At 38.7% G+C, this 25,505-nt stretch overlaps 2 protein-coding genes across 5 annotated transcripts in view; one reads left to right on the forward strand and one right to left on the reverse strand.

The window, feature by feature from the left end:
• pcyt1bb (phosphate cytidylyltransferase 1B, choline b) overlaps positions 1-25,505 on the reverse strand; it is a 658,357-nt gene that overhangs the window by 64,617 nt on the left and 568,235 nt on the right. The gene's annotated exons all lie outside the window — the stretch shown is intronic.
• Positions 1,270-24,551, forward strand: ccdc82 (coiled-coil domain containing 82). Of its 4 annotated transcripts, none has more exon segments than NM_199822.2 (8): positions 1,270-1,913; positions 6,737-6,965; positions 10,770-11,040; positions 12,944-13,036; positions 14,859-14,983; positions 17,831-18,001; positions 18,086-18,295; positions 23,740-24,551. In NM_199822.2, coding segments are annotated over 8 exon segments (1,521 nt in total). In that variant the 5' UTR covers positions 1,270-1,557; the 3' UTR covers positions 23,806-24,551.

Consider the following 25,505-nt stretch of genomic DNA (forward strand, 5'->3'; position numbering starts at 1 on the left):
TAAAGACTGAAAATATGACTGTACAAACTGCATTGTACATAAATCTGATAAACATTTTCATGTTAGTCAACAAAATTACTTAAATTAATAATAAAAAAACTGAATAAACACAGATTTACACACATTTACTCAAGTAAATAAACAGAATTAATGATGGGCTAAAAATCTGTGGAATTCTGCGTGTGCAGATTCCGTGTGGGCCTAGGTATAGGTGAATTGGATAAACTAAGTTGTCTGAATTTATTGGTGTGCTTGAGTGTGGATTGGTGTTTCCCAGTGATGGGTTGCGGCTGGATGGGATGCGCTGCGTAAAATAGATGGTTCATTCCGCTGTGGCAACCCCAGATTAATAAAGAAATTAAGCCAAAAACAAAATGAATAAATAAATATAGACTTTGAACCTTTTATCAATCTTGTTTTCCCCTTTAATTATGAAGCCGTTTTCTGCAGTCTTTGCTTCAAAAAGCATTGAGGATTTATGACAAGTTTAGTAAGAGAATTATTACTTTGTATTTGCACTATGCTCAAATAAGTTGATAGGCAATAAAAGACTACTGCATAATAATTGAGTATATAATAAATTATTAAACAATAAAATATTAATTCATTCATTTTCCTTCGACTTGATCAGCTTCAGCAGAATGAACCGCCAACTATTGAATATTCCGGCATATGTTTTACGCAGCGGATGTCCTTCCAGCTGCAACCCAGTATTGGGAAACACCCATACACACTCAATCATACACATTCATACACTACAGCCAAGTTCATTCAGTTAAACTATACTGCAGAAAAACAGAGCATGCCAACATGAGGAGAACATGCAAACTCCTCACAGAAATACCAACTGGCCCAGCTGGGACTCGAACCAGCAACCTTCTTGCTGTGAGGCAACAGTACAGAGCTTTCAACAATAAAACAAGGGCAACAAAAACAATACATAAAACAAAGATGGCCTCTTCCATTTACAAAACAGAGACTTCAACCAAAGACTATAGAATACTAAGGGACTTTGCCTCAACGGGGTTTCTCATGTTTAATAAATGTAATGTTTGTTTGTTTACAAGTGTCACCTCATAGAAAAACTTGTTTTCAAGGAAAATGAAAACCACCTACATCGGACAAAAATACACTATAATAAGCCTATTTTTGAGTAAATGTTACACAAATATTCTCCGTGTCTTTAGGTGGCGCGTTTGCCCAAACCGATGTGTGGAGCTGACGGCGGAAGTGCGTATCTATAAAAACACGGACACGCCCCCTCTTGTTATTGGCGCGTGTCGCTGGCTGGAGCAGAATGATACATATTTATTCAAATCATCATTGAAATATTAATTAAAACATTAGATTGTTTTTATTTTTATCTGCACGCTTGGATAAATGACTCGTTGTGACAAAAAAATAGCCGAATAATCACCCACGCGACGGGAATGTAATTTGACAGCACGAGCGCAGCATCCTGTTGCTGACCATGTAGATTGGCAACAACAGCTTTGTTTTAAAGAATACAGTAACATTTCTCGTTGTAATTAGGGTCACTTTTGCATCGCCGCAAAAATGATGAAAAGCGTGGGAAAGCATTTTGGGTTGAGGCGAAAATGTGCGCCCCCAAAATCTCGCATTGACAAGAAAAAGACTCGCGTGAACCCCATCGACACCATGCTTGATGACAGCGACGAGGGCTCGTTCGGCGGCAGCACCACCAGCGTCAGCTCCGAGAGCGAGTACCACAACTCCGAGCAGGAGTCCGGGACATCCGACAGCTCATACCGGGCGCGGGAGAGCGATGCCGACGACAGCAGCGACACCGATGAGAGGCGCGCAGTGTCCCGCCGGCAGAAGAAGAGAACCGTCAGCGCACCGGCTCCAGACGAGGACTCCAGCAGCAGCAGCAGCAGCGCCTCCAGATTGAGGTAAAGTTGGATTTGAGTAATTCCATTAACGTTAGAGCTGCAAAATACATTTAAATCGATATTAAAATGTATGAATACGCAATAGTCACAGCACATGTGGTATCAGGGTAATATTTGACCAGGTAACTTTGAGGTAAAGTTGGTTTTATATTCGCACATTCGTTCATGTAACTGTCTCTATATTGTTTTTACCACCCTAATTTGAATATTCGGTCAGAATTAGCATGCAAGTATGACTTTAAAACAACATTACCACTATCTAACTGACTGTAAGCATGGTTGTACTTTGATAATCATTTATGCTAATATGATTTCCCTATTTAGAATTTGGAAAGAATACTTTTCTCAAATCATATCATTAAGGAGAATGTCTGAATATCTGAATATAAAACCAACTTTACCTCTATACCAGGTACATCATTCAGAACACAAGACACTTTTGGAGTCAGTTCAGTTTAAAAAGTGGATAGTTTATTAATTGCGTGTGCGTTTAAGGCCCTTGTAAACATTTTAAGTGAATTTAGAACATTTGGGCACAAGGAATTATTACGTTTGCAGTTTTAACAAATATTAATTGTATTTAATTATTTACACAACGAAGAACATACATCTTTATTATACATTTGATTATTTCTGTATAGAGGTAAAGCTGGTTTTATATTTGCAGATTCAGACTTCCCCCTTAATAATATAATTTCATAAAAGTATTATTTGAAAAGTCTAAATAGCGAAATCATATTAGCAACCAATGACTATTAAAGTACAACATTACTCACGGTCAAATAAACAGTGTTAATGTTGATTTTAAGTCATACTGACATGCTAATTCTGATCAAATATATTCAAAGTAACATGGTAAACAGTATATATTATTTCATTCATTCATTTTCTTGTCAGCTTAGTCCCTTTATTGATCCGGGGTCGCCACAGCGGAACGAACCGCCAACTAATCAAGCAAGTTTTTAAGCAGCGGATGCCCTTCCAGCCGCAACCCATCTCTGGGAAACATCCACACACACACACACTCATACACTACGGACAATTTAGCTCACCCAATTCACCTGTACCGCATGTCTTGTGACTGTGGGGGAAACCGGAGCACCTGGAGGAAACTCACGCGAAGGCAGGGAGAACATGCAAACTCCACACAGAAACGCCAACTGAGCCGAGGTTCGAACCAGTGACCTAGCGACCTTCTTGCGCCACTTTGCTCACCTTGCCAGATAAACAGTATAGAGACTTCTAAATGAACCAATGTGCATATATAAAACCAACTTGACCTTCATGCTGTACTTTGATAATCATTGACTGCTAATATGATTTCCCTCTTAGAATATTCTCTAATCATATTATTAAGGAGAATGTCTGAATATCCGATTATAAAACCAATTTTACCTCTATTATTTCTGTACCTCTATGCTATAGAGGTAAAGTTGGTTTTATATTCGCAAATTTGGACTTTCCCCTTAATAATATAACTTAATGAAAGTATTATTTGCAAACTCTAAATAGCGAAATCAAATTAGCAGCCAATGACTATCAAAGTACAACATTGTTCACAGTCAAATAAACAATGTTAATGTTGTTTTCAAGTCACACTTACATGCTAATTCCAATCAAATATTCAAAGTAACACGGTAAAAAATATAGAGACAGCTAAATGAACTAATATGTGAATATAAAACCAACTTTACCTCTATCTCTATGCTCTTAGACTCTACTTTTATTTATCTCTGGTTGTAGTATTTGTTATGCACTCCCCTACAAAGTTATCCTAAACAATCTACAATTATTAATTAATAAGTTATCTTGTAAAAAATTGCATTAAACACTACCTGACTAAAGTCTTTTAACTGATTATATTATTGATGCTGTATAAGGTACCCCATGAACTTAAAAATAGCCAATCTTTTACCGGACGCTTTCAGTGGCTGAACAACACTTCTCTGCCTATAAACCAATTCATAAACAAGAACACAATGTACATCAGCTTTGCGTGGCTAAAGAAATGGAAATACTTCAGCCGTGGTGTCACCCTTCAGATCGTTGTTTTAAACTGCATAACGTTATTTCCCTCCGGCGTGCAAAAGTAACTCCGATATTGTTTAAGGGTTTAGAAAAGTATTAATTCTGCATTTTCATAAACAATCTTTCTTTTCATGGACACAAGGCCACGCTGGTCTTTCAGAAAGAAGTACAGGTTGATGCAGAGTTTGTCTGATGACGTCTCTCTGTCAGCTGCAGATCTGTGCTTCACGTGTGCGCGCGAGTGACGCACCGGTCTGCTTTAAGAGGCTGCGCAGAAATTCACATTTTAATTTGTTGACAGACAGTTTGTGCTACCTGTCGGAATGGAGTTATTTGTCGGTCCGACAATATTTAATTGGATAAATTTTTAGTTTTATGCCTTACCCAGAATATTAGAGATGCTCCGATCAGCATTTTTGGGGCCGATTACCGATAGCCAAAATCAGTGGTTCTCAAAGTGGGGGTCGGGACCCCTTGAGGGGTCGCGAAACAATGAAGGGGGGTCGCCTGGTGATTTCCAAAAATCTACTTATTATTATTAGGCCATAAGAATGACCATATTTGATCCATAACCAACTGAAGAGAAAAAAACAGTCGTTTATAGTTACTATAGTAGTTTATTTACTTGTTCTATTGGATTGCGACCCCTGGGGTAAATACATTATATTAAAGACAGCAATAGCGTCAGATGCAGCAGATTGATTTTATAACACCAGGTTAAACTTTCTGGCCCATTTACAGCTCTGACATACATAAAAAAATTTAACGAAGAATAGACTTTGGTCTATTGGTGTGTGTGTGTGCGCCATTGCATGCAAGTTTTCTGTATTTATAACCACCTCAGAGGATATTGGGGGTCCCGAGTCACTGTCATTGTTAATTTAGGGGGTCGCGTGCTGAAAAGTTTGGGAACCCCTGGCCAAAATCATGATCTGCCAATCATTGCCGATCACAGAATGGCAGGGGAATGGCTATTTAATTAGGGCCATTGCCACTGGCGGTAGTACATCACGTCACACACTTTAAAAAACACAAAGTACCCTTATGTTGCCAAGTATTAGGCTACATTTCTGTTAGGGTGCTTTCACACCTGCCTTATTTAGTTCGATTGAATCGCACTTGAGTTCGTTTCCCCTTTTGGTGCGGTTCGTTTGGGCAGGTGAGAATGCAGCAATCGTACTCGAGTGAGCACCAAAAGCGGAGCAAATAAGCGTACCGAGACCTGCTTGAAGAGGTGGTCTCGGTACGCTTTCAAACGAACCCTGGAGCGGTTTGTTTGTGGTGAGAATATGATCCGTACTAAAACAGGTCCAACCGCATAATGCGCTGTGCATTATGGGATATGGAGGAAAAATATTTGTTGACAGCGCTTTACCAACAGAGAGAGAGAGAGGAAAACATTAACTGATGGATCGTTGATAATATTTTCGCAAGATGACATTGTTGCAGTTTAGCTAAATTAATTCACAGCTCCTCTTGAAGTGACTAGCGATGCATTAAACACTGTTTTCCAGCCGCAGCCGCGCTTCATTTTCGTAATGTATAGTTTGTCTTAAGCAGAATACAATCAGCCAGCGCAGTCGTCGCTCCAGAGTTAAAGGTTTTGTTTACCTGCGGGAGGTCGTTGGCATTTTCCCGCACGTGAATTCTGACCAATCAATAAGCAGTTTAGGAAATATGTTCAACAACATCTGGCCAATGAGAGATGTGGATTTTGTCAGATGACTGCATTTTGGTTTATTTCAACTGGTTCGGACCAAAGCCAGCAGTGTGGTGTGAAAACGACCCAAAGACGGCAGAAAATGCAACAATGTATCATTTATTGCGCTTGTTCCGGACCAAATGAAGCAAACTACAGATGTGAAAGCACCCTTAAACCGGACAAAGTCAACATGTTAGTTTTTCTGGCAAAGAATTTAAAATACGCTTTTGGGGTTAGCCGATCAAGCTATTTTTAGCTAATATCGGCTGGTCGTGATCGGCGGCCGATCAATCGGAGCATCACTAAAGAATATAAAAATACATATAAACACATTTAGATCATTTACTATATTTGGAATAAGGAGAAACTTTCAACCAGCACAACAAAAATGTTTCTTAAGACAATCACCTAATGCACCTTTAAGCTTCCTTTGAAAAAAAAAAAAATCAGCAACTAGGGAAACCCTTTTCTATGTTCTTTGCTTAAGCTTGTATTTTACAGTACATTAAAAATATTCAAAAATGTCTCTGTCAATGTTTTTAAATAATTATATTTAAGTCACACAAGTGCCATTTTCACAGCAGACACATCCATAACAGAGAGGTGTCACATGTATAACGAAACTTTTTCCTCATAAATGCAAATGTAATAAATATAATGTAAAACAAAATAAAATCGATCTCTTTTGTTCTATGGTGAATATTTAGTCTGAAATCACAGCCACGTATGACTTCAAAACAGCATTAGCACTAGTTAATTGACTGACTGTACTTTGATTCTTTGCTCTTCAGTGTTTGAACTCTCAGTAATGATTAAATCACACTGAACTGAGCTAAACTGAACTGAACTGAACTTAAACACTAAAAACTGAACCACACTGTTCCAGTTACTATGACCATTTATGTGAAGCTGCTTTGACACAGTCTACATTGTAAAAGCGCTATACAAATAAAGCTGAATTAAATTGAGTCTCTGGGTGTTATTATGATTTACTTATTTGGAATTTGCAAAGAGTACTTTTCTGAAATTATATTAAGAAGGCGAAAGTCTGAATGTGTGAATGTAAAACCAACTTTACCCCAATGGCCTCCAGCAGCAGCAGCGACTCCTCCAGTGACGTGGGCGGAGAGCCGCTCCGGAGGGTCCTGCAAAGGAAGAGGCTCCGGCTGCCGGAGGACTCGGAGGATGAGGCTCTGAAAAAGAAGAAGAGGGAGGCGGAGATCAAGGAAGCTGCTGCCAAGAGAAGAGAGAGGAAGAATAAACTCATGGAGCTGTCGAAGAAGAGAAAGTCAGGCACCCCGCGGCGCAGGCGCAGGACAATGGTGAGTGGAGACATGAAATAAATATTTAGTTGAGAAGGTTATTATGAGTGGGCTATTATTATTGTTATTCTCAAACATATGGTAAAGCAACAATAATAATATTATTTGTAGGTCTACTGGTTAAAATGCAAAATTTTGAATAGACTTTGAATTGTGGATTTAGACTTTAAATTTGTCCTGGTCATTAAAGGGTCACGAAACACCAAAACACATTTTTTGAGCTGTTGACAGTCGTATATGTGTCCCACACTGCTAAAAACACCATTAGGACACCTATCTTTCACTAAAAAGTGTAAATTGGTTGTTTTTGCGATATTTTAAGCAAATTCGTACTTCCGGTTTGAAACAAATTTTTGAAGCTGCGTCACGGCCATGACATAATAGCCTGTATTCCAGCGTGCAGACTGGACGTCTGTACCAGAGTGTGTCTTATTACGTCTTACAGTGTGATGCATTAATGCATGAGTAAGGCTTGGTTCAAACCAATCAGCGCGCTCTATTGTGCAACTTCATTAATATTCATTACTGTCACAGTGTTTAGACGACAGAGACGCCATGTTGTGTTGGCAAAACAAGCGTGAAGTGTTGCTTTTATAGTTTGCTGCAGTTAAGTTTTGTTTTCATTTTCTCTCTGTGAGAGCGCAGCTGGTGTCACGTGTGGATTAACAGTGTATGCGACGCTCGACAACAATAACTTACGTGTCTAAGGAGGATTATTATTGTTTACCTGAGAGCTGTTCTCATCTGCAAACGCTGAGATCCGGATTCGCTTGTAGTCTTCTCTTAATAAAGACGCGGCTCTAGTTGCTGGTGATTGTCCTGTCTCTACAGATTTGGTAAGTGAGCGACCAGTGCTCTTTGTTTATTCAGTTCGTATTTTATTCGTATCGAAAAAACTATTGCACCGAGTGTAAACAAGTTAGCACTACAACCAAACTATAACCTCGTGTAGGATTTTGTGACCGGAATAACACACGCGGCTTTCTGAAGCTACCTGCCGCGTGCATCTAAGTTTCCGGGAAATGCTGAGTTTTTTTTCTCTCTTTCGCCGTGCGGTATCAAACATTGCATGAAAAATACACTCTTAGAGCAGTTCCTCTCGTTTGTCGCGAGGGACATGAATGAATTCCCTGAATGAAAGAGCCAAACTGCAGTTAAAGTCCACCATTTAATAATTTGGCAAATAATTCGACTACAGATGTCCATGTAAACAGTCACATTGTCCGCTGTGGTTGTGTGTTTTGACTCTGAAATTCAGCGCGGCCAAATAGACACTCCCACACCAAGCCTCTTTTCTTCCTCCGACACTCCCCCCTAAACAAAGCTGGACACGCCCACTTTTCTGACTTTTTCCAAAGTAGAGGTGTGAAAACACCCTGCTGAAACGAGGGGGTTTCATGGCCCTTTAATGCAAAGTAAAGTGACGCCATCAGAATACAACTATTCATAATTCTGATGTTGAATTATTGTGTTTGAGACGTGCTTGCAATCTGTCATTGACAACATATTTCGACCATTTATTCACTAGTGAAATCAGACATCTGTCATTATCAGATTAACTCTTGCTTTATATTCAACATTATATAGGCAAGAGTAGTACTGACACTGTTAAACATTTATTTTCATGCACAACACTCTGTGTTCGCTATGAAAGAAAAATATATGAAATGCTTGTCTTAATCATAACTCTAAAATGCGATATGATTATTTAAAGGATGTGTGTGCTTTCATTTTCACTGCTAAGTGCTGTTCATACTTCCGGCGTGGCTCCCAAACGATTGCTCTGTGCCACAAACTGAAAGTTATTTACTACTTTATTACCTATTACTAGGGCCAGGCGGAATCTGCGGACGTGTTTTGCTATTTCTGCGGAGAATTTTGATGAAAGTCTGCAGATTTCTATGGAATTATTTTGGGAGTATCAGAACTAAAACCTTAATATATGAAATAAAAATAATACCTTTTTAACTTTTATTTAAAGTTTAAAATGCAAATCCAATTAGATTCACATTATTTGGTAAATAAAGCAAGTTTGTCATATAATATATGTAGTAAAAGACAGAAAACATTACTTTACAAACCGCATTGTACATAAATCAGATGAACATTTTCACATCAGTCAATAATATTACAGAAATTAATGAAACTAAATACATATACATTTACACACATTTACTCCTGTAAATGAACAGAATTAATGATGGGATAAAAATCTGAGGAATTCTGCGCCGGCAGATTCCGGGTGGGCCTACCGATTATTCACAGCCTATGCAGGTTTTGTCTACTAAAGTAGACGCGAGTGCGTCTATTATTAAGTAAGTTGGGTGCTCGCCCACCCTCTCTGTGGTAACAGCTGACGGTCAGCAGCTCACATCACGTGTGATCTTGCAGCCGCAAATACATCATTTCATGAAGACAAAAATGACATTTTTGGGTGAATTTTACCTTATACATACAGGATGTGATTCAGGGTCATGTATGACTCGGTATGTCTCAACTAGGGCTGCACGATTCTGCCAGAAATGTGAATCACGATTTTTTTATTTTTTTATTTTTCACGATTTTCTCACGATTCTGTAAATGTACAATAAAGGTTAATATGATTAGCCTATTATTATAGTTAATTCTCAAACCTATGGTAAAACAACAATAATAATATTAGGCTTATGTGTAGGTCTACAGTTTAAAATGCTACATTTTGAACAGTCATCAGGGCTCATCAATAAGGACTGCCCAATGGCCCGGGGCATTATCGTTACTGACATACAGACATAATCGTTACTGGCCCAATCGGGTCACTTAATTTAATTTTGCCTGCTACTATTTGTCAATCGCAAGCAAATTCAGTCTTAGAATTGAGAAAACATGTGTGCTTTTAAGTCTTTACTACCTTCTCTGTGATGTCACAAACACCATATTACTTTTCGTTTCTGATTGGATGTTGTGAGCATGTTATTTTTTTCCATAACCTGGTAAAAAACAGTACGGCAACATCAAATTAAGAAGCTAAAAGGAAACATCTGTATACATGGGTACAACACAACAAAAAAAATGAAGTGTTGTTTTGCATAGTTTGTCATCACTTTTAAGTCAGTCACCTTTTGTTTTACAATTAATAACCTGCACATTCTCCATTCTGCTATATTTACTGCTAAATATATATATATATATATATATATATATATATATATATATATATATATATATATATATATATATATATATAAAAATCATTCATCTGTCATTGACAACATTATTAGACCATTTGTTTTCAATGGTAAAATTAGAATTTAGTCATTATCAGATTCCTTCTTGCATTATATTCAACATTATAGGCTAGGGTTGTTTTACTGACACTGTAAACATTTATTTTTATGCACAACACTGTTCACTATGAAAGAAAAAAACATATCAAATGCTTCCCGTAATCATAACTGTAAAATGCCATATGCTCATTTAAATGATGTGCGCACAGGTTTCACTTTCACTTCCGAGTGCGGCTCATGGCTGCCATCACTGTGAGAAAAAAACACATGCAAATCAAACCTCCCGCACGACCGATCGCTCTTTGCAAATCTGTAATGTGTACTGCAAGCAATTAATAATCCTTCAAAACTTGACTACTAATGTAAAAGTATCAACCATTTACAATTTCAAATGTCATGGCACTTTCAGTTTTTAAAGATTAAACAAAATTATATTATAGAAATAGTTATAAAACCAACAGGGTTCCCTTCCAAAAAGTGCGGGTTAATACTGATAATAATAATAATAATGTTTTGTCTGATTATTGTTTATCTGCAGGGTTCAGACGATGATGAGGAGGAAGAGGAAGAGAAGAAAGAGGTGGTCAAGGAAGTCAAAGTTGAAGAGCCGAGTAAAGCAGATGATTCAGATGAAGACTCCACTGTGGAGGAGAACGCCAGTCCTCTGAACAGCAGCGACGAGGAGAAACTGGCTCATAGCAGTGACAGTATGAAGGATTTCATTGTGGAGGAGGATCAGAAGAAGGATGACGAGCAGGAGGGAGACGAGGACGCCAAAGACAAGATCCTCTCTCAGCTTCCACGCCAGTGTAAGGCCACATGTGCTTTTGCTTTTGTTCTAAAATGTTTTAATGGCAGAGTTATGTTTTCATCCACTTATTTTGATTCGCTTTTTGAAATAGTGCATAACAATGCTTGATGGACACCGCAAGATGCACATACATTTTAAAAATATGCATAAAAACATATGCCACTTCCAACTGAGTAGGATGAATTAGAATAATGTGCATAAACTATGATTAAAACTTATGTACTAAATAAATTCTAGCATGCGCACTTTTAGCAGACCATGTGATTACGATGATAGTGGTGAGACTGCATTAATAGACAAACCAGTAGACTGACCACATTGTAAAACATCTGACGTCTTGTTTTGTTCTTTTAAAATCCAACAGCCCAAGTCTGTCATCAAAGTGGTTCAGTATTAATATTTCACAGGACTGTCTAATGCTGTGTTCACACCAGACAAGGAACGTGCGGATAAATCGTGCTATTCGCGCATAAATAGCCGCGCAAACAATTGTTTACTCGTTTCATTCGCGCGTCAAACCCCGCTTAATTCGCGCGTCAAATCCGCTTCATTCGCGCGTCAAATCCCGCTTCATTCGCGCGTCAAATCCCGCTTCATTCGCGCGTCAAATCCCGCTTCATTCGCGCGTCAAATCTGCTTCATTCGCACGTCAATTCTGCTTCTTTCGCGCGTCAAATCCGCTTCATTCGCGTGTCAAATCCACTTCATTCGCGCGTCAAACCCCGCTTCATTCGCGCGTCAAATCCGCTTCATTCGCGCGTCAAATCCGCTTCATTCGCGCGTCAAATCCGCTTCATTCGCGCGTCAAATCCGCTTCATTCGCGCGTCAAATCCGCTTCATTCGCGCGTCAAATCCCGCTTCATTCACGCGTCAAACCCCGCTTCATTCGCGCGTCAAACCCCGCTTCATTCGCGCGTCAAACTCCGCTCCATTCGCGCGTCAAACCCCGCTTCATTCGCGGGTCATATTCACTTCAGAACAGACGCGGATTCATGTGATGGGCAGGGCTTCTGTCTGCCCGGTGGCTCTAGCTTCATAGCTAAATGGCTAACATGGATTTTATGAATAAAATAACAGTGTTTATGTGCTTTATGAAGGCTGAAGAACAGCGTCCGTTTAGGGCTGTGTCTGAGTCCATTATATCCTTTCAGAGGTGCATCCAGCTCTGTGTGCTCATAAACTCCTCCAGAAACTGAACCTGGATGACGGAGGCTTTCAGCGGTGCTTCTGACTGAGCCAAGCCCAGTTTGATGAACTTTTTCAACAGACATACGTCACAATCACGCCCCCACAAGAGCAAGCTCCTGATTGGTTAACCCAGTGCGAATGTCCGCTGAACTCCACAGATTTGCACGAAACGCGCGTCAAACGCTCAATTCGCTCCGCGCCATTCGCGTGTATCGCCCTATTCGCACCACGCCATTCGCGCAATTTACGTCATTCGCGCCCGGCCATTCGCGCATATCGCGCATATCACGCCGCAGGATATATATTCGCGCGTTTGCATTGACTTTACATGTAAATCACTCGCGCTTGACACGCGTTCCGCATTTGGTGTGAACGCAGCATAAAGATTCTGTGCTCCCAAAGAGCGTCTCGTGCCTTCAAAAGCAACCTTAGATACATTGTATTTTGTCTTTGTATAATGAGGTGCAAGTAATTTACTATATAAGAAAAAGGGGGCCTTAGTAGCTTCTCCAGTCACAGCAAACCCAGGTTTTTGTTTGTCATTTGGCCTCAGTTTATCAGGAAGTGACAAGTTTGTTCTTTTTGACTCACTGGATGGAAACCAATTTTTCAACTAATGTTTCATGCAATATTACAGTTTTGCGCATAAATCTTTGAATGGAAACATAGTGTGTAATGCCTTGAAAATCTGCTTCATTTCTGTGTGTTTCAGTCATCACAGGATCTCAGCTCAGCCACTTTCAGCTGGTGGTCAAAGCCTTGCTGATCAATGTACTGGACTCCACCTTCCTCAAGTCACTTTACAGTAGGTTCATAAACATGCTAATATTAACACGCTAATATTCAAATATTTGGGGTATGTTTTTTTTACGGTCAGGATCTTTGAAACTTTTAATCAGCTTTGACACATTGCTCTTTTGTACTTTCTGAAAACAATATTTCAAATAAAAAAGTATATAAAACCTCCATAAAATGAAATGTTTCTTGAGCAAAAAAACATCATGTTAATATAATGATTTCCTGAAGGAACTTGTGACACTGAAGAATGGAATTGAAGAGTAATTAAACAGGGTTCATACGGTTGCCTGAAATCCTCGAATATTCTTGAAGTTAAAAAACTTGAAAAGTCTAAAAAGTGCTTAGATTGTGCATAAAATGCTTGAAAATGTAATAGTGTTGTTTTCATGATTCATCATACTAAATAGGTAATAATTATGAATGTTTTTATTTTATTTTATTTTATTTTTTTTTGCTTTAGCGTAAAGTGAAAACTCTGGAGTCTGTAGTGTGCCCTGCCTGTTTTTAATTGTATTTTATCTGTATACTTTGATTAAGCAGTAGGAGAAGACAAAATGAAGATAAAAGATGGCACATTTAGAATGCAAGTCAATGAAGTTTAAGCCAGTAATTAACTAACTTAATGTTGGGCAAATAGGCCATCCAATATGTCAGCATCTGATGTAATGTGACAAAGCATGTGTATTTATGTAAAAATTTTAATTTGCCACAGTTGTAGAGGGCTGGAAAAAATTGTAAATGCTTTGTAAATGTTTGAAATGTTAAATTTGACTTGCAAGACCCCTGATTTAAATAAACGAAGATGGTTTTTTTTATGTATAATATATGACAGTAATAATATCATTATTTTCATTGTATTTATTAATAAATAAATGTAGCCGTGGTTCAAAAACAAGGCAGAAAACTTTTAACAGTAAAATATACTATATACAATATTTTTATATATATATATATATATATATATATATATATATATATATATATATATATATATATATATATATATATATATATGTCGTGGAACAGATTCAGGAAATGTTCACAGTATGTCTGATAATATTTTTTGTTCTGGTAAAATCTTATTTGTTTTATTTCGGCTAGAATAAAAGCATTTTTGAATTTTTTAAACACCATTTTAGGGACAAAATTATTAGCCCCTTTAAGCTATTTATTTTCCTGATAGTCTACAGAACAACCCATCATTATACAATAACTTGCCTAATTACCCTAACCTGCCTAGTTAACCTAATTAACCTAGTTAAGCCTTTAAATGTCACTTTAAGCTGTATAGAAGTGTCTTGAAAAATATCTAGTAAAATATTATTTACTGTCGTCATGGCAAAGATAAAATAAATCAGTTATTAGAAATGAGTTATTAAAACTATTATGTTTAGAAATGTGCTGAAAAAAATCTTCTCTCCGTTAAACAGAAATTGGGGAAAAAATAAACAAGCGGTCTAATAATTCAGGGGAGCTGATAATTCTGACTTCAACTGTGTATATATATAATATATAGGTCCAACATTAGTGCCCGCATCAATAGTAAAAATGTGCCATAGGAATGTGTTATAGTGCTTTCTGAAATATTCTTATAAAATGAGCATTTTTCTCGTGCTCCAGTGTGTAAGTTCAGTGATTTAAATTTTTATGCTGGTGAATAGGTTCTTTATTTCTTAATTACTGAGGAAAAAAAACTCATTTTAGAAGAAATTTTCAGACGGCACGTAAAGGCTTTTTTGCTCTTTCTAACCCTTTTATTGTTTAGATTCTTGAGAAATCTCTTTTAGTCATTGACCCACATATTTCTTACTTTGCATCAATGTCTACAGGTGGCGAACGAACAAAGCGATACGCCCAGGAGATGAAAACATCATTGCTTCATTTTGATGAGCGAATGGTTCTTCCTCGCTTGGAGAACCTGAAGCAGAGGAGCCGCTGGAAAGACCGCTATAAAGTAAAATAAATAGGCTTCTTCTTGAGCTTCGTTACATCACATTTTTAATAATATATGAAGATGTATGTGGGATGTTGACATGACAATGCATTTGTCACATGCACTCCCTGACAAAAGTCTTGACATCAAACCTCATTGCTAGAGCAACAAATAATTACTTGACTCCTACAGTAGTTGATCATTTGGAAAAGTGGCAGAAGGTAGATTTTTCAGATGAATCATCCGTTAAACTGAATACCAATCATCACAAACACTGCAGAAGACCTAATGGAACCTGCAGAGACCCAAGATTCTCACAGAAATCAGTCTAGTTTGGTAAAGGAAAAATCATGGTGTGGGGTTACATTCGGTATGGGGAGCTTGCGAGAGATCTGCAGAGTGGATGGCAACATTAACAGCCTGAGCTATCAAGACTGCTGCCCATTACATTACAAACCACAGGAGAGGGCAAATTCTTCAGCAGGACAGCACTCCTTATACTTCAGCCTCCACATCAAAGTCCCTGAAAGCAAAGAAGGTCAAGGTGCTCCAGGATTGGCCAGCCCAGTCACCAGAGATTATTATTGAGCATGTCTGGGGTAAGGAGGAGGAGACATTGAAGATAAATCTAAATGATCTTGATGAACTCAGGGAGTCCAGCGAGAATGCTTTCATTCCAGATGACTTTATTAAGTTATTTGAGTCATTGCAGAGATATATGGATGCAGTCTTTCACGCTGATGGGAGTCATATATATATATATATATATATATATATATATATATATATAAATTTCTTTTATATATATATATATATATATATATATATATATATATATATATATATATATATATATATATATATATATATAAGAATATATATATATTTCTTTTATATATATACATATATATACATATATATACATATATATTAATTCAGTTTCCACTGCAGCATGACTTTATATTCTTTACTGTACATTATTTCTATTAAGTGACAAGACATTTGTCTAAGCAAAGTTAGACCTTACTGTCCTAGTTAAATCATTAAAAATCAAGGCATTATCATATTTTATTTTGGTAAAATAAGCGTAATCTAGAGGCCTTCGTCTTTCTTATAGCCACAGCCATATCACCCTGCAGCCCAAGACCGGTTACTCACTGAAGCTAAGCAGGGCTGAGCCTGGTTAGTACCTGGATGGGAGGCCACTAGGGAACACTAGGTTGCTGTTGGAAGTGGAAGTGGTGCGCTCAACCTGTGGTCTGCGTGAGTCCTAATGCCCCAGTAAAAGTGAAGGGGATACTACACTGTCAGTGGGTGCCGTCTTTCGGATGAGACGTTAAACCGAGGTCCTGACTCTCTGTGGTTATTAAAAATCCCATGGCACTTCTCGTAAAGAGCAGGGGTGTAACCCTGGTGTCCCGGCCAAAGTCCCTATATCGGCCCTTACGATCATGGCCTCCCAATCATCCCCTTCCACCGAATTGGCTCTATCACTGTCTCTCCACTCCACCAATAGCTGTCCTGTGGCTGCCGTCCTGTGGCTGCCGTCGCATCATCCAAGTGGGTGTTGCACACAGGTGGTGGTGTGGAGAGACCCCCCCTCATGATTGTGAAGCGCTTTGAGTGTATGGGCATACACAATAAACACGCTATATAAATACACATTACATTACATTTACATTACTTCTGATACCAAATGATCAACTGGATGTCAACGATTTATTGTTCCTAAAACTTTTGTTCCTAAAGACTTTTGTCAGGTAGTGTGTGACAAATATGAATTGAATTAATATTGACGTCATTTAAAATGCAGTAAATGATTCTTTTTCCTCCATGGACATGGACTTTTCTGGAACCCCTATAAAAAGTTTTGTTGTCCTTTGCTGTGACACCTCTGTTTATTGAAAATGTCCAACAAGTCATGGAGAAAAAACTAAATTTCATAAAAATGAACAGCACTATATAAAGATAAACTAACTCTAACAATGAAGATAAATCACTCTCACGCTATTTGTATAAGAGTCATTTCGCTTCATTTTTGCTGTCACACCATAGGACAAATTTAAGGTACAGTTCAGTAAAAATGTTAAGTTAGTGACCTCTTTTATCTTCTCAAACCTCCTAATATTATTAATGTTTTATTTGCCAAACCCCCATGCAGAATATATACACACACACACACACACGCATATATATATATATATATATATATATATATATATATATATATATATATATATATATATATATATATATATATATAGTTAAAGGCAGAATTATTAGCCCCCCTTTGATTTTTTAAATTTATTTCTTTTTTAAATATTTCCCAAATGATGTTTAACAGAGCAAGGAAATTTTCACAGAATGTCTGATAATATTTTTTCTTCTGGAGAAAGTCTTATTTGTTTTATTTCGGCTAGAATAAAAGCAGTTTTTAATTTTTTTAAACAGCATTTTAGAGTCAAAGTTATTAGCCCCTTTAAGCTATTTCTTTTTTTGATAGTCTACAGAACAAACCATCTTCAGACAATAACTTGCCTAATTACCCTAACCTGCCTAGTTAACCTAATTAACCCAGTTAAGTCTTTAAATGTCACTTTAAGCTGTATAGAAGTGTCCTGAAAAACTATCCAGTCAAATATTATTTACTGTCATCAGGGCAAAGATAAAATAAATCAGTTATTAGAAATGAGTTATTAATACTATTATGTTTAGAAATGTGTTGAGGAAATCTGCTCTCCGTTAAACAGAAATTGAGGAAAAAATAAACAAGGGAGCAGATAATTCAGGGGGGCTAATAATTCTGACTACAACTGTATGTTGAAAATATGTATTTGGGTTTCTTCTCATTATTTTCGTTTTTAAAAGGAGAGAGTAGAATGCTATCCGAAACTGCGGGTGGTGACGACAAGAACTCAGATGAAGGGTTGTGAAGCCTGCGAGCTTCACAGAACGGGCCGCTTCACGGTTCGTCTCTCTGGACAGTTGTACCACTGCGAGTCCCTGCAGGAGGACACGTTCATGCCTGATGATTCACAGGTTGCTTTTCACACAAATCCTAATATCGAAGTATGATTGAAAGAGAAATTGGAAAGCCTCGTTAATTGCAATGCCTGTTTGCAGAGTTTCTTTGTGGGCTCTGTCTGTGCCAGTCGTACGGAGGTCTACCATGCCTTGAAGCACTTTAAATACCATCTGTTTGAGAAGTGCCGTAAAACTATTGAAACTCGAAAGGAAATACCGGAAGGGGAAACGGGAGAGGACGATGAACCAGTCAAGGACACAGTCAACAAGGCCTTCACCAAACTGCAGGATGATGGCTGGATCAAGGAGGTGTGAATATTAGTCCTTTAAGGCCGGTACACACTAATTGGGCCATCAGTCTGGCTAAGTTGATTTTCCATATTATATATCATTTATTCATGTATTATACTTCAGTTTAGTCTGATTTATCTGAGGTTGCCACAGTGGAATGAACTGCCAACTATTCCAGCATATGTTTTACGCTGTGGATGCCCTCCCAGCCACAACCCAGTACTGGGAAACACAGATACACTCTCGCATTCACAAACACAATCATACACTACGGCCAACTTAATTCATCTAATTAACTTATAGCACATGTCTTTGGACTGTGGGGGAGATCGGAGCACCCGGAGAGAATATACATGCTCCTGTCTAATATATATCCTTAATAATATATATTTTGGGCAAAGCAGTGGCGCAGTAGTAGTGCTGTTGCCTCACAGCAAGAAGGTCGCTGGTTCGAACCTCGGCTCAGTTGGTGTTTCTGTGTGGAGTTTGCATGTTCTGACTGCATCTGCGTTTCCTCCAGGTGCTCCGGTTTCCCTCACAGTCCAAAGACATGCGGTGCAGGTGAATTGGGTTGGCTAAATTGTCCGTAGTTTGTGTATGTGTGTGTGGATGTTTCCCAGAGATGGGTTGCAGCTGGAAGGGTATCCACTGCGTAAAAACTTGCTGGATAAGTTGGCGGTTCATTCCGCTGTGGCGACCCCAGGTTAATAAAGGGACTAAGCCGACAAGAAAATGAATGAATAATATATATTTTACAATAATAATATTCTTTATTATTACACACTATTCGTCTTCCATATGTCGCTTCTCCTTGGTTTAACATCCGATTGAGTTGTCCAAGTTCCATGTATAGAATAGTATCGGCACTCTGATTGGTTATTCAGCAACAAATCAGAGTGTAAAAAACTAGAACTAACTGAAACTTTGTGTACATACAAAACTAACTGAAACTAACTAAAATTATCGCAAAAAAAACTCCGTTTTCGTATATGTAACTGTATTCAATATATAATCTTACTGTAAGCCTTTTAAAAGTAAATCTAATCCGCGCTGCAGGTGTTTGTGTTTGACCCTTTCACACCTCAGAGTCTCCTGCTGCCACTGGCCAGATCGAGCTGGTTTTTCTCTAGTCATCCTCGCTGTTGCTCCCGCGACAAAAACACCAGAGTGGACATGACAGCAGCACGGTGACAGCATTAAATAAACTATTACTTTAACACATTTGTGCCCAATAATGGGTTTTATTTCTGTATCGCGATCGCGAACGAATCTTTGCTGTTGTATTTGAATTTGAGGATGGGTAGATGGTTGTGGTAGATGATCGTGTTCATGTGTTCTCTGAATTCATGTTTCAAAAAACGTATGACTGAGTTTTTATTAAACAATATTTATTCTGTTGATTTTGAATCTTGCACCTAACAAATATCCTTTTTTAGAAAAAAACTGAAACTAATACTGAAACTAATAAAAACTAAACTAAAGCTAAGACATTTTTAAAATATAGAAACTAATAAAAACTAGTAAATCTGCCTCTAAAAACTAATTAAAACTAACTGAATTTGAAAACAAAAAGTTAAAACGAAATAGAAACTAAAACTATTGAAAAATCCAAAACTATTATAACCTTGGTGACAATAACTGTGATTATCATACTAAACACATTTACTGGTTTCCCCTTACGGACTGAAAAAAACAGACTATTGTCCACACGTGTGCAAAGACGCATCTTACACAGGTGCTGAACACAATCTCTCATTTGAGTCGGCTGCCGTCCCTTTGGTGTGTTCACGATCAGCTTTTTAGTCCAGATGTGAGCCGACAACACTTTTGGTTTTCATCAGCGCTAGTTGTTTGGCGTCAGCTTGGTGTGTCCCGGCCCTAAAGCTACATTTGTCTTTTTCAGGGTTTCTTCAGATATCATAATGTCAAATATAACACTTTTTAAGACCATTAAGTATTAAATGTAAGACCTGTATCAAAATATCAGTCACAAAATTAGTGGCAAAATAAATGTTTTCACATTGAAGACAGGTTAGATCAGGGATGGGCAAACTTGATCCTCGAGGGCCGGTGTCCCTGCAGAGTTTTGTTCCAACACTAGTCAAAAACACCTGAACAAACTAATCAGTGTCTTCAAGATCACTTGAACTTTATAGGGAGGTCTGTTTGAAATGGGTTGGAGCTAAACTATGCAGGACACTGGCCCTCCAGGATCAAGTTTGCCCACACCTGGGTTAGATGCATCATTGAACTACAGGAAAAAACGAACATCTTAAGGCTGATTTAAACTTTCGCCTGGCGCCGTATTGCGCACCCTCGCTGACTGCACTCGCACCTCAAACGGACGAGGCTTTTTTAAAACGACAGGTGCGGTCAAAAGAAAGCCACCCTAAAGTCAGACGGATAAACAGATGTAGGAAATTTCAGGAACTACATCCTATTATTAATATCATTCAAGATTTTTAAATTAATTATTATTTATTTATTTTTTTACAACCATTCAAGATTTTTTAAATCAAACTTTGATGCATCACTTGCTTTTGTTCACTAAACTAAAATCCTCACGCGGTGGCCTCACCCCGTTCCCACGGCTCTCGGCCACGCCCCCTCGCCACATACCCCCATCTCCCATCACAGGCCGGGGGCACCCCGTGGCTGTGCATACTCGGGGGGGGGGGGTTTGGCGCCACAGCACCCGCGAGACCTATATGAGACGGGCCGAGAGAAAAGGAGATGGAAAAAAAAAGGAGGAAAGACAGAGTAGACCGAGAAAGGGGAGAGAGGAAAAAAAAAAAAAAATTGGGGTTCGGTTCTCCAGACACGCTGCCACTCGGTCCTCCACCAGCTGAGAGATGCGACGACGTGCTGGGAGCCCTGTGGAGGAATCTATCCACCCGTCCGTCTTTTGGCGTCCGGCGGCGGTTCTCCTGGCTGGCTGGCGGCATTTCTGGTCTCCTGCTCCGCTCCCGCTTCGGTGGATGGATGCAGGCTCTGGCATCATGGCGGATCGCGGCGACTCCCCCGGGTTCCGTGGGATGGCTCCCTTCAGCTCTTTCCCTTCCGGTGGTGAGCCCCGCGTCCCCTGCTCCTCCCCATGCTGGGAGACGGCAGCAGGCAGATCCTTTCCTCGCCAGCCTCAGGCCGCCCCGGCACTCTGGGCAGACGAACGGGTTTCTCCCCCACTCGGGTTAACTCCCGAACACTCGCCCCCTCTCTCAGCGGCGAGGGCATCTGGACAACGCGTCCCTCCTTCTCCTGGGTTTCGGCACCACTGTAATGAAGTTTACGGCCCTTTGGCCGCCGGGAAGAAGGAGGCGGAGAACCGACGGAGTTTAAAAATGATTTATTAATAATAATGAGGGCAGCTCCTCACGGAGACTGCCATTTAAATCAAAACAAACGGACGGCAGCTCCTCGCGGAGACTGCCGTCAAACTGAAAGCAAAAGTAAAATAACATGCCCGGGCCCGGTCCTCTCTCGGCTTCCTCTGCCATCAGTCCTCCCTTTATGGTCCAGAGCTTCTTCCGTGGGATCCGAGGCAGGTGCGCACCGCACGTGTATCCACTCACGCGGTGGCCTCACCCCGTTCCCACGGCTCTCGGCCACGCCCCCTCGCCACAGTACTCTTACGAAAAAATACTGAATTTATTTATTATTGTTTTTATTATCATTTTTTTATTATTGATTTTGCCCACTCCACAATTCTCACATTACTGTCTGGCTAGTTTCTGTCCTCTACTTATAAGCTAAAAAGGCAATAATGGTCCAACAGTCCAACATGCATCACTTGCTTTTGTTCACATCTTGGACAGTTCTACCTATTACAGTTAAATAATTTATTTCACGCCAGGCGAAAGTTTAAATCAGCCGAAATCATATCGCGCAACCTTCGGAAACTCTGCGATGACGTCACATTCGTCATATTCTGAGTTCAATAACAGAAAGCTGATTGGCTATTGCATGTTGGTCTCATTTGTAGGTATAATAGCGCAAATTACATTTGGACTAGTGAAATAAAGAACTTCAACATCATGAATACCAAGCAACGACAACAAAAAAGAATCAAAATGAGCATTAGATGTAGCGTTACATGGACATCAGAAAAATGAGACCAAAAATGTTTAAGAGCTAGAACAGCAAATTTAAGACTTAAAGGCCCGGTGGAAACCCAGCAGTTCACCGAAAAAAAGACAGTTATAATATAAATCACTTACCTGCATGTTATTCCAATCCCCTAAGCCATTTGCTAATTTTCAGAACACAAAATTAAATATTTTTGATGCGATCCAAGATGTTCATAAAAAGAACCAAAAACAGTCCGTGTGACTTCAGGGGTTCAACTGTAATCACACAGAGCTCACTTTTGTGTTGGCAGAAAAACATTTGTTCACTGTCTTCTGCATCAGATCAGGGTGTGCGTTTACTACAGGGATTACAACTCTTGTGTGTTGCGCTGCGAAGTCTAATGGACTCTCTTGCTATTAACTCTTTTTATATGGAGGATAAGAGAGCTCTGGGATTTCATCTATCTAGATTTCATCAATTCCATATCTTAACTCGTCTCCGAAAGACAAATTAAAGTCTCGGGGGATTCAGGTGATCTACATGAGGGCGAGTAATTAATGACGGAATCTTTCATCTTTGGAGTGAACTAACCCTTTACGCATGTTAGGAATAATTGACGACAGGCTGTTGAATTATTAGAGGGTAATGCGCACACGGAGTGGTGTTGTGGTCACAATGTGAACTGGAATGTGCATTATATGAACAGATTTCATAATCCTTGGATTTATTACCTACACGAGGGTTAAAAGATAAAGGAAAAATAGCTGTGGTAAGAAAATAATGGTAGCGCTTTATAATAAGGTTCATTAGTTAATGCATTTACTAACATGAACTAATCATGAACAACACATGTACAGTATATATTAATCATACTTGAACATTTACTAATGCATTATTAACATCCAAGTCCATGCTTGATAATATTAGTTAATGCATCATGAGTTAACATGAACAAACAATGAACTGTATTTTTAATAACTAACGTTTAATAACATGAACAAATACAGTAGTAAATGTTTTATTCATTGTTTATTCATGTTAATAAATGCATTAATTAACATTAACTAATGAACTTTATTGTAAAGTGTGACCAAAATAATGTTTGTCGGTTATTAAACTGGATAGCAAAGGTAAGAAAGCTTTGACCTAATAAGTGGTGAGCGGGTCTAAGCAAAAAGATGATGTCAAACAAGACCAGAGAATTATTAAGAGTAGAATAAGATCAAATTGCACAGTGGAAGCAGAAGAGAATCAGATTCATGAATGCATGTTTGATAGCAGGTTCAGCTGTAATTTACTGAATCAGTGAACATGCATGGAAACACAGATTGAGTGTATATAGGCCCTAAATGTGTATGAACCCACTGATTCCTGTTCTTTCTCTCTGATCTGTTTAGCAATACGACGAGTTTCAAGAGCATCTCAATGCTGCCGATTTCTTCCAAGAAGAAAAGCTGGACTGAAAGGTTTTGAACTTGCCCTAAGGGCATCAGTCTGTTGTTTTATTTCTGTAAATATGTATATAGTTTTGTCATTTTAAAGCATGTTTAACTTTTGAGTTGTTCACAAGTGTGTCCTTCAGATCCAGCATTTCATATCCTCACTGCTATGTAACTTGCTTCAGCATGGCTGATACTGAATACAGTTCACATTTACAGAGCTACAACCCAAATTGTAACCATTACTTTTTTAAAAATCCTGATAAGTTAAAACTGTAAAAAAAAAAAAAAAAAAAAAAGGGGGGGGGTTAGTACATGATGCTTTATTAAACCCTGTATGCTATTTTTATGCCTTCATTTATGAATGTCCTCATCTAATGATTCTGTGACAATGCATCCCAGTACTTTTACAGTGTTTCAAAGTTCTTGTAATAAACAACATAATCATGCATTGGTGAATATGGTCATGTTTAACCTTCAAATTGATCTTGGGAGATCACATCGGATCTCAGATGCTAAACATGAATCCGCTTTGGTGCAGATCAGAGAATGAGGCACATGGCCGTGGCGCTTGCGAATCAGATACACGCTAGAGAAGTGCTTTTGCAGACCAACGCTGTTGTGTTGGCATCTCGGTTACTGCAAACTGAGGAATTTCCCCATGCTGCATCATTGGTAAAATAATGGTCACAAATGTGTTAAACTTGTGTTCGTAGTTGTGTAAAATAATGCATGTTTTCGATATATAAAGTTATTTGTTTTGTAAAGCAGCATGGCTTCGGATTAATTTGTTACCTCAGATTTAGGCTAATTTATCTGGATGTGATTTAAAAGTCCCATGTATGAATTGGTCAAGCAGTCAGGGGCAGACTGGCCATCTGGCAATTCTGGCAAATGCCAGAAGGGCCGGACCATTTTTTTTAAATGTGGGCTGGTATGCTAATTAATTTTTTTTTATATACATGTATTGTGTTTACATGCAGGCAGCTTTTATCTCAAGCAAGATGTGAATATGACGATGATGATGATAGTAATAATAGTAATAAATGTTAAGCATTGGCCCAATCGGCAATGTCTGGCTGGTTTCGAGAGGGGCCCGCCCAATCAGAGCTTATGCGGAAGTAACCAAAATCTGGCAAGAATGCCAAACAAACAGTAAGTGCAACACAAGCTAATTGTCAGAGATGGACCGTAAAAAAGGAAAGGCGGTGCGTGAAAGCTTAGAGAAAGCAAAAAATTGCTCTAAAATCAGTCGCTGCCTAAAAATGCATAAAATAGCTGAAATAGTCTCGAAAGGGGGCAGCGCAGAGGGTAGCACTGTTGCCTCACAGCAAGAAGGTTGATGGTTCGAGCCTTGGCTGGGTCACTTGGTGTTTCTTTGTGGAGTTTGCATGTTCCTTACGGTTTCTCTCACAAGTACAAACAAGTGCTATAGGTGAATTGGGTAGTGTGGCTACAGTGCCAGGGCTGATTGTTAGTCATAGTCCGCCCCTGCAAGCAGTGTACCTTTGCATATAATCCCTCACTTTTCTGACAAGCGGATATCATTTCTAATTTAAATGTAATTCCATATCATTTATTTTTAAATACAAGTTAATGTTTAGATTTCAATGATAAACAAATATCATGTGTACATGCAACACGTATTGCAAAATTGATCCCAAATAGTTTATGTAAATATGATAACATAACCTATATTTATGAGGTCCAAGCAACATTTCCAG

The sequence above is a fragment of the Danio rerio genome, chromosome 21 (assembly GCF_052040795.2).
Source record: "Danio rerio strain M-AB ecotype USA chromosome 21, GRCz13ab, whole genome shotgun sequence".
NCBI lineage: Eukaryota > Metazoa > Chordata > Actinopteri > Cypriniformes > Danionidae > Danio > Danio rerio.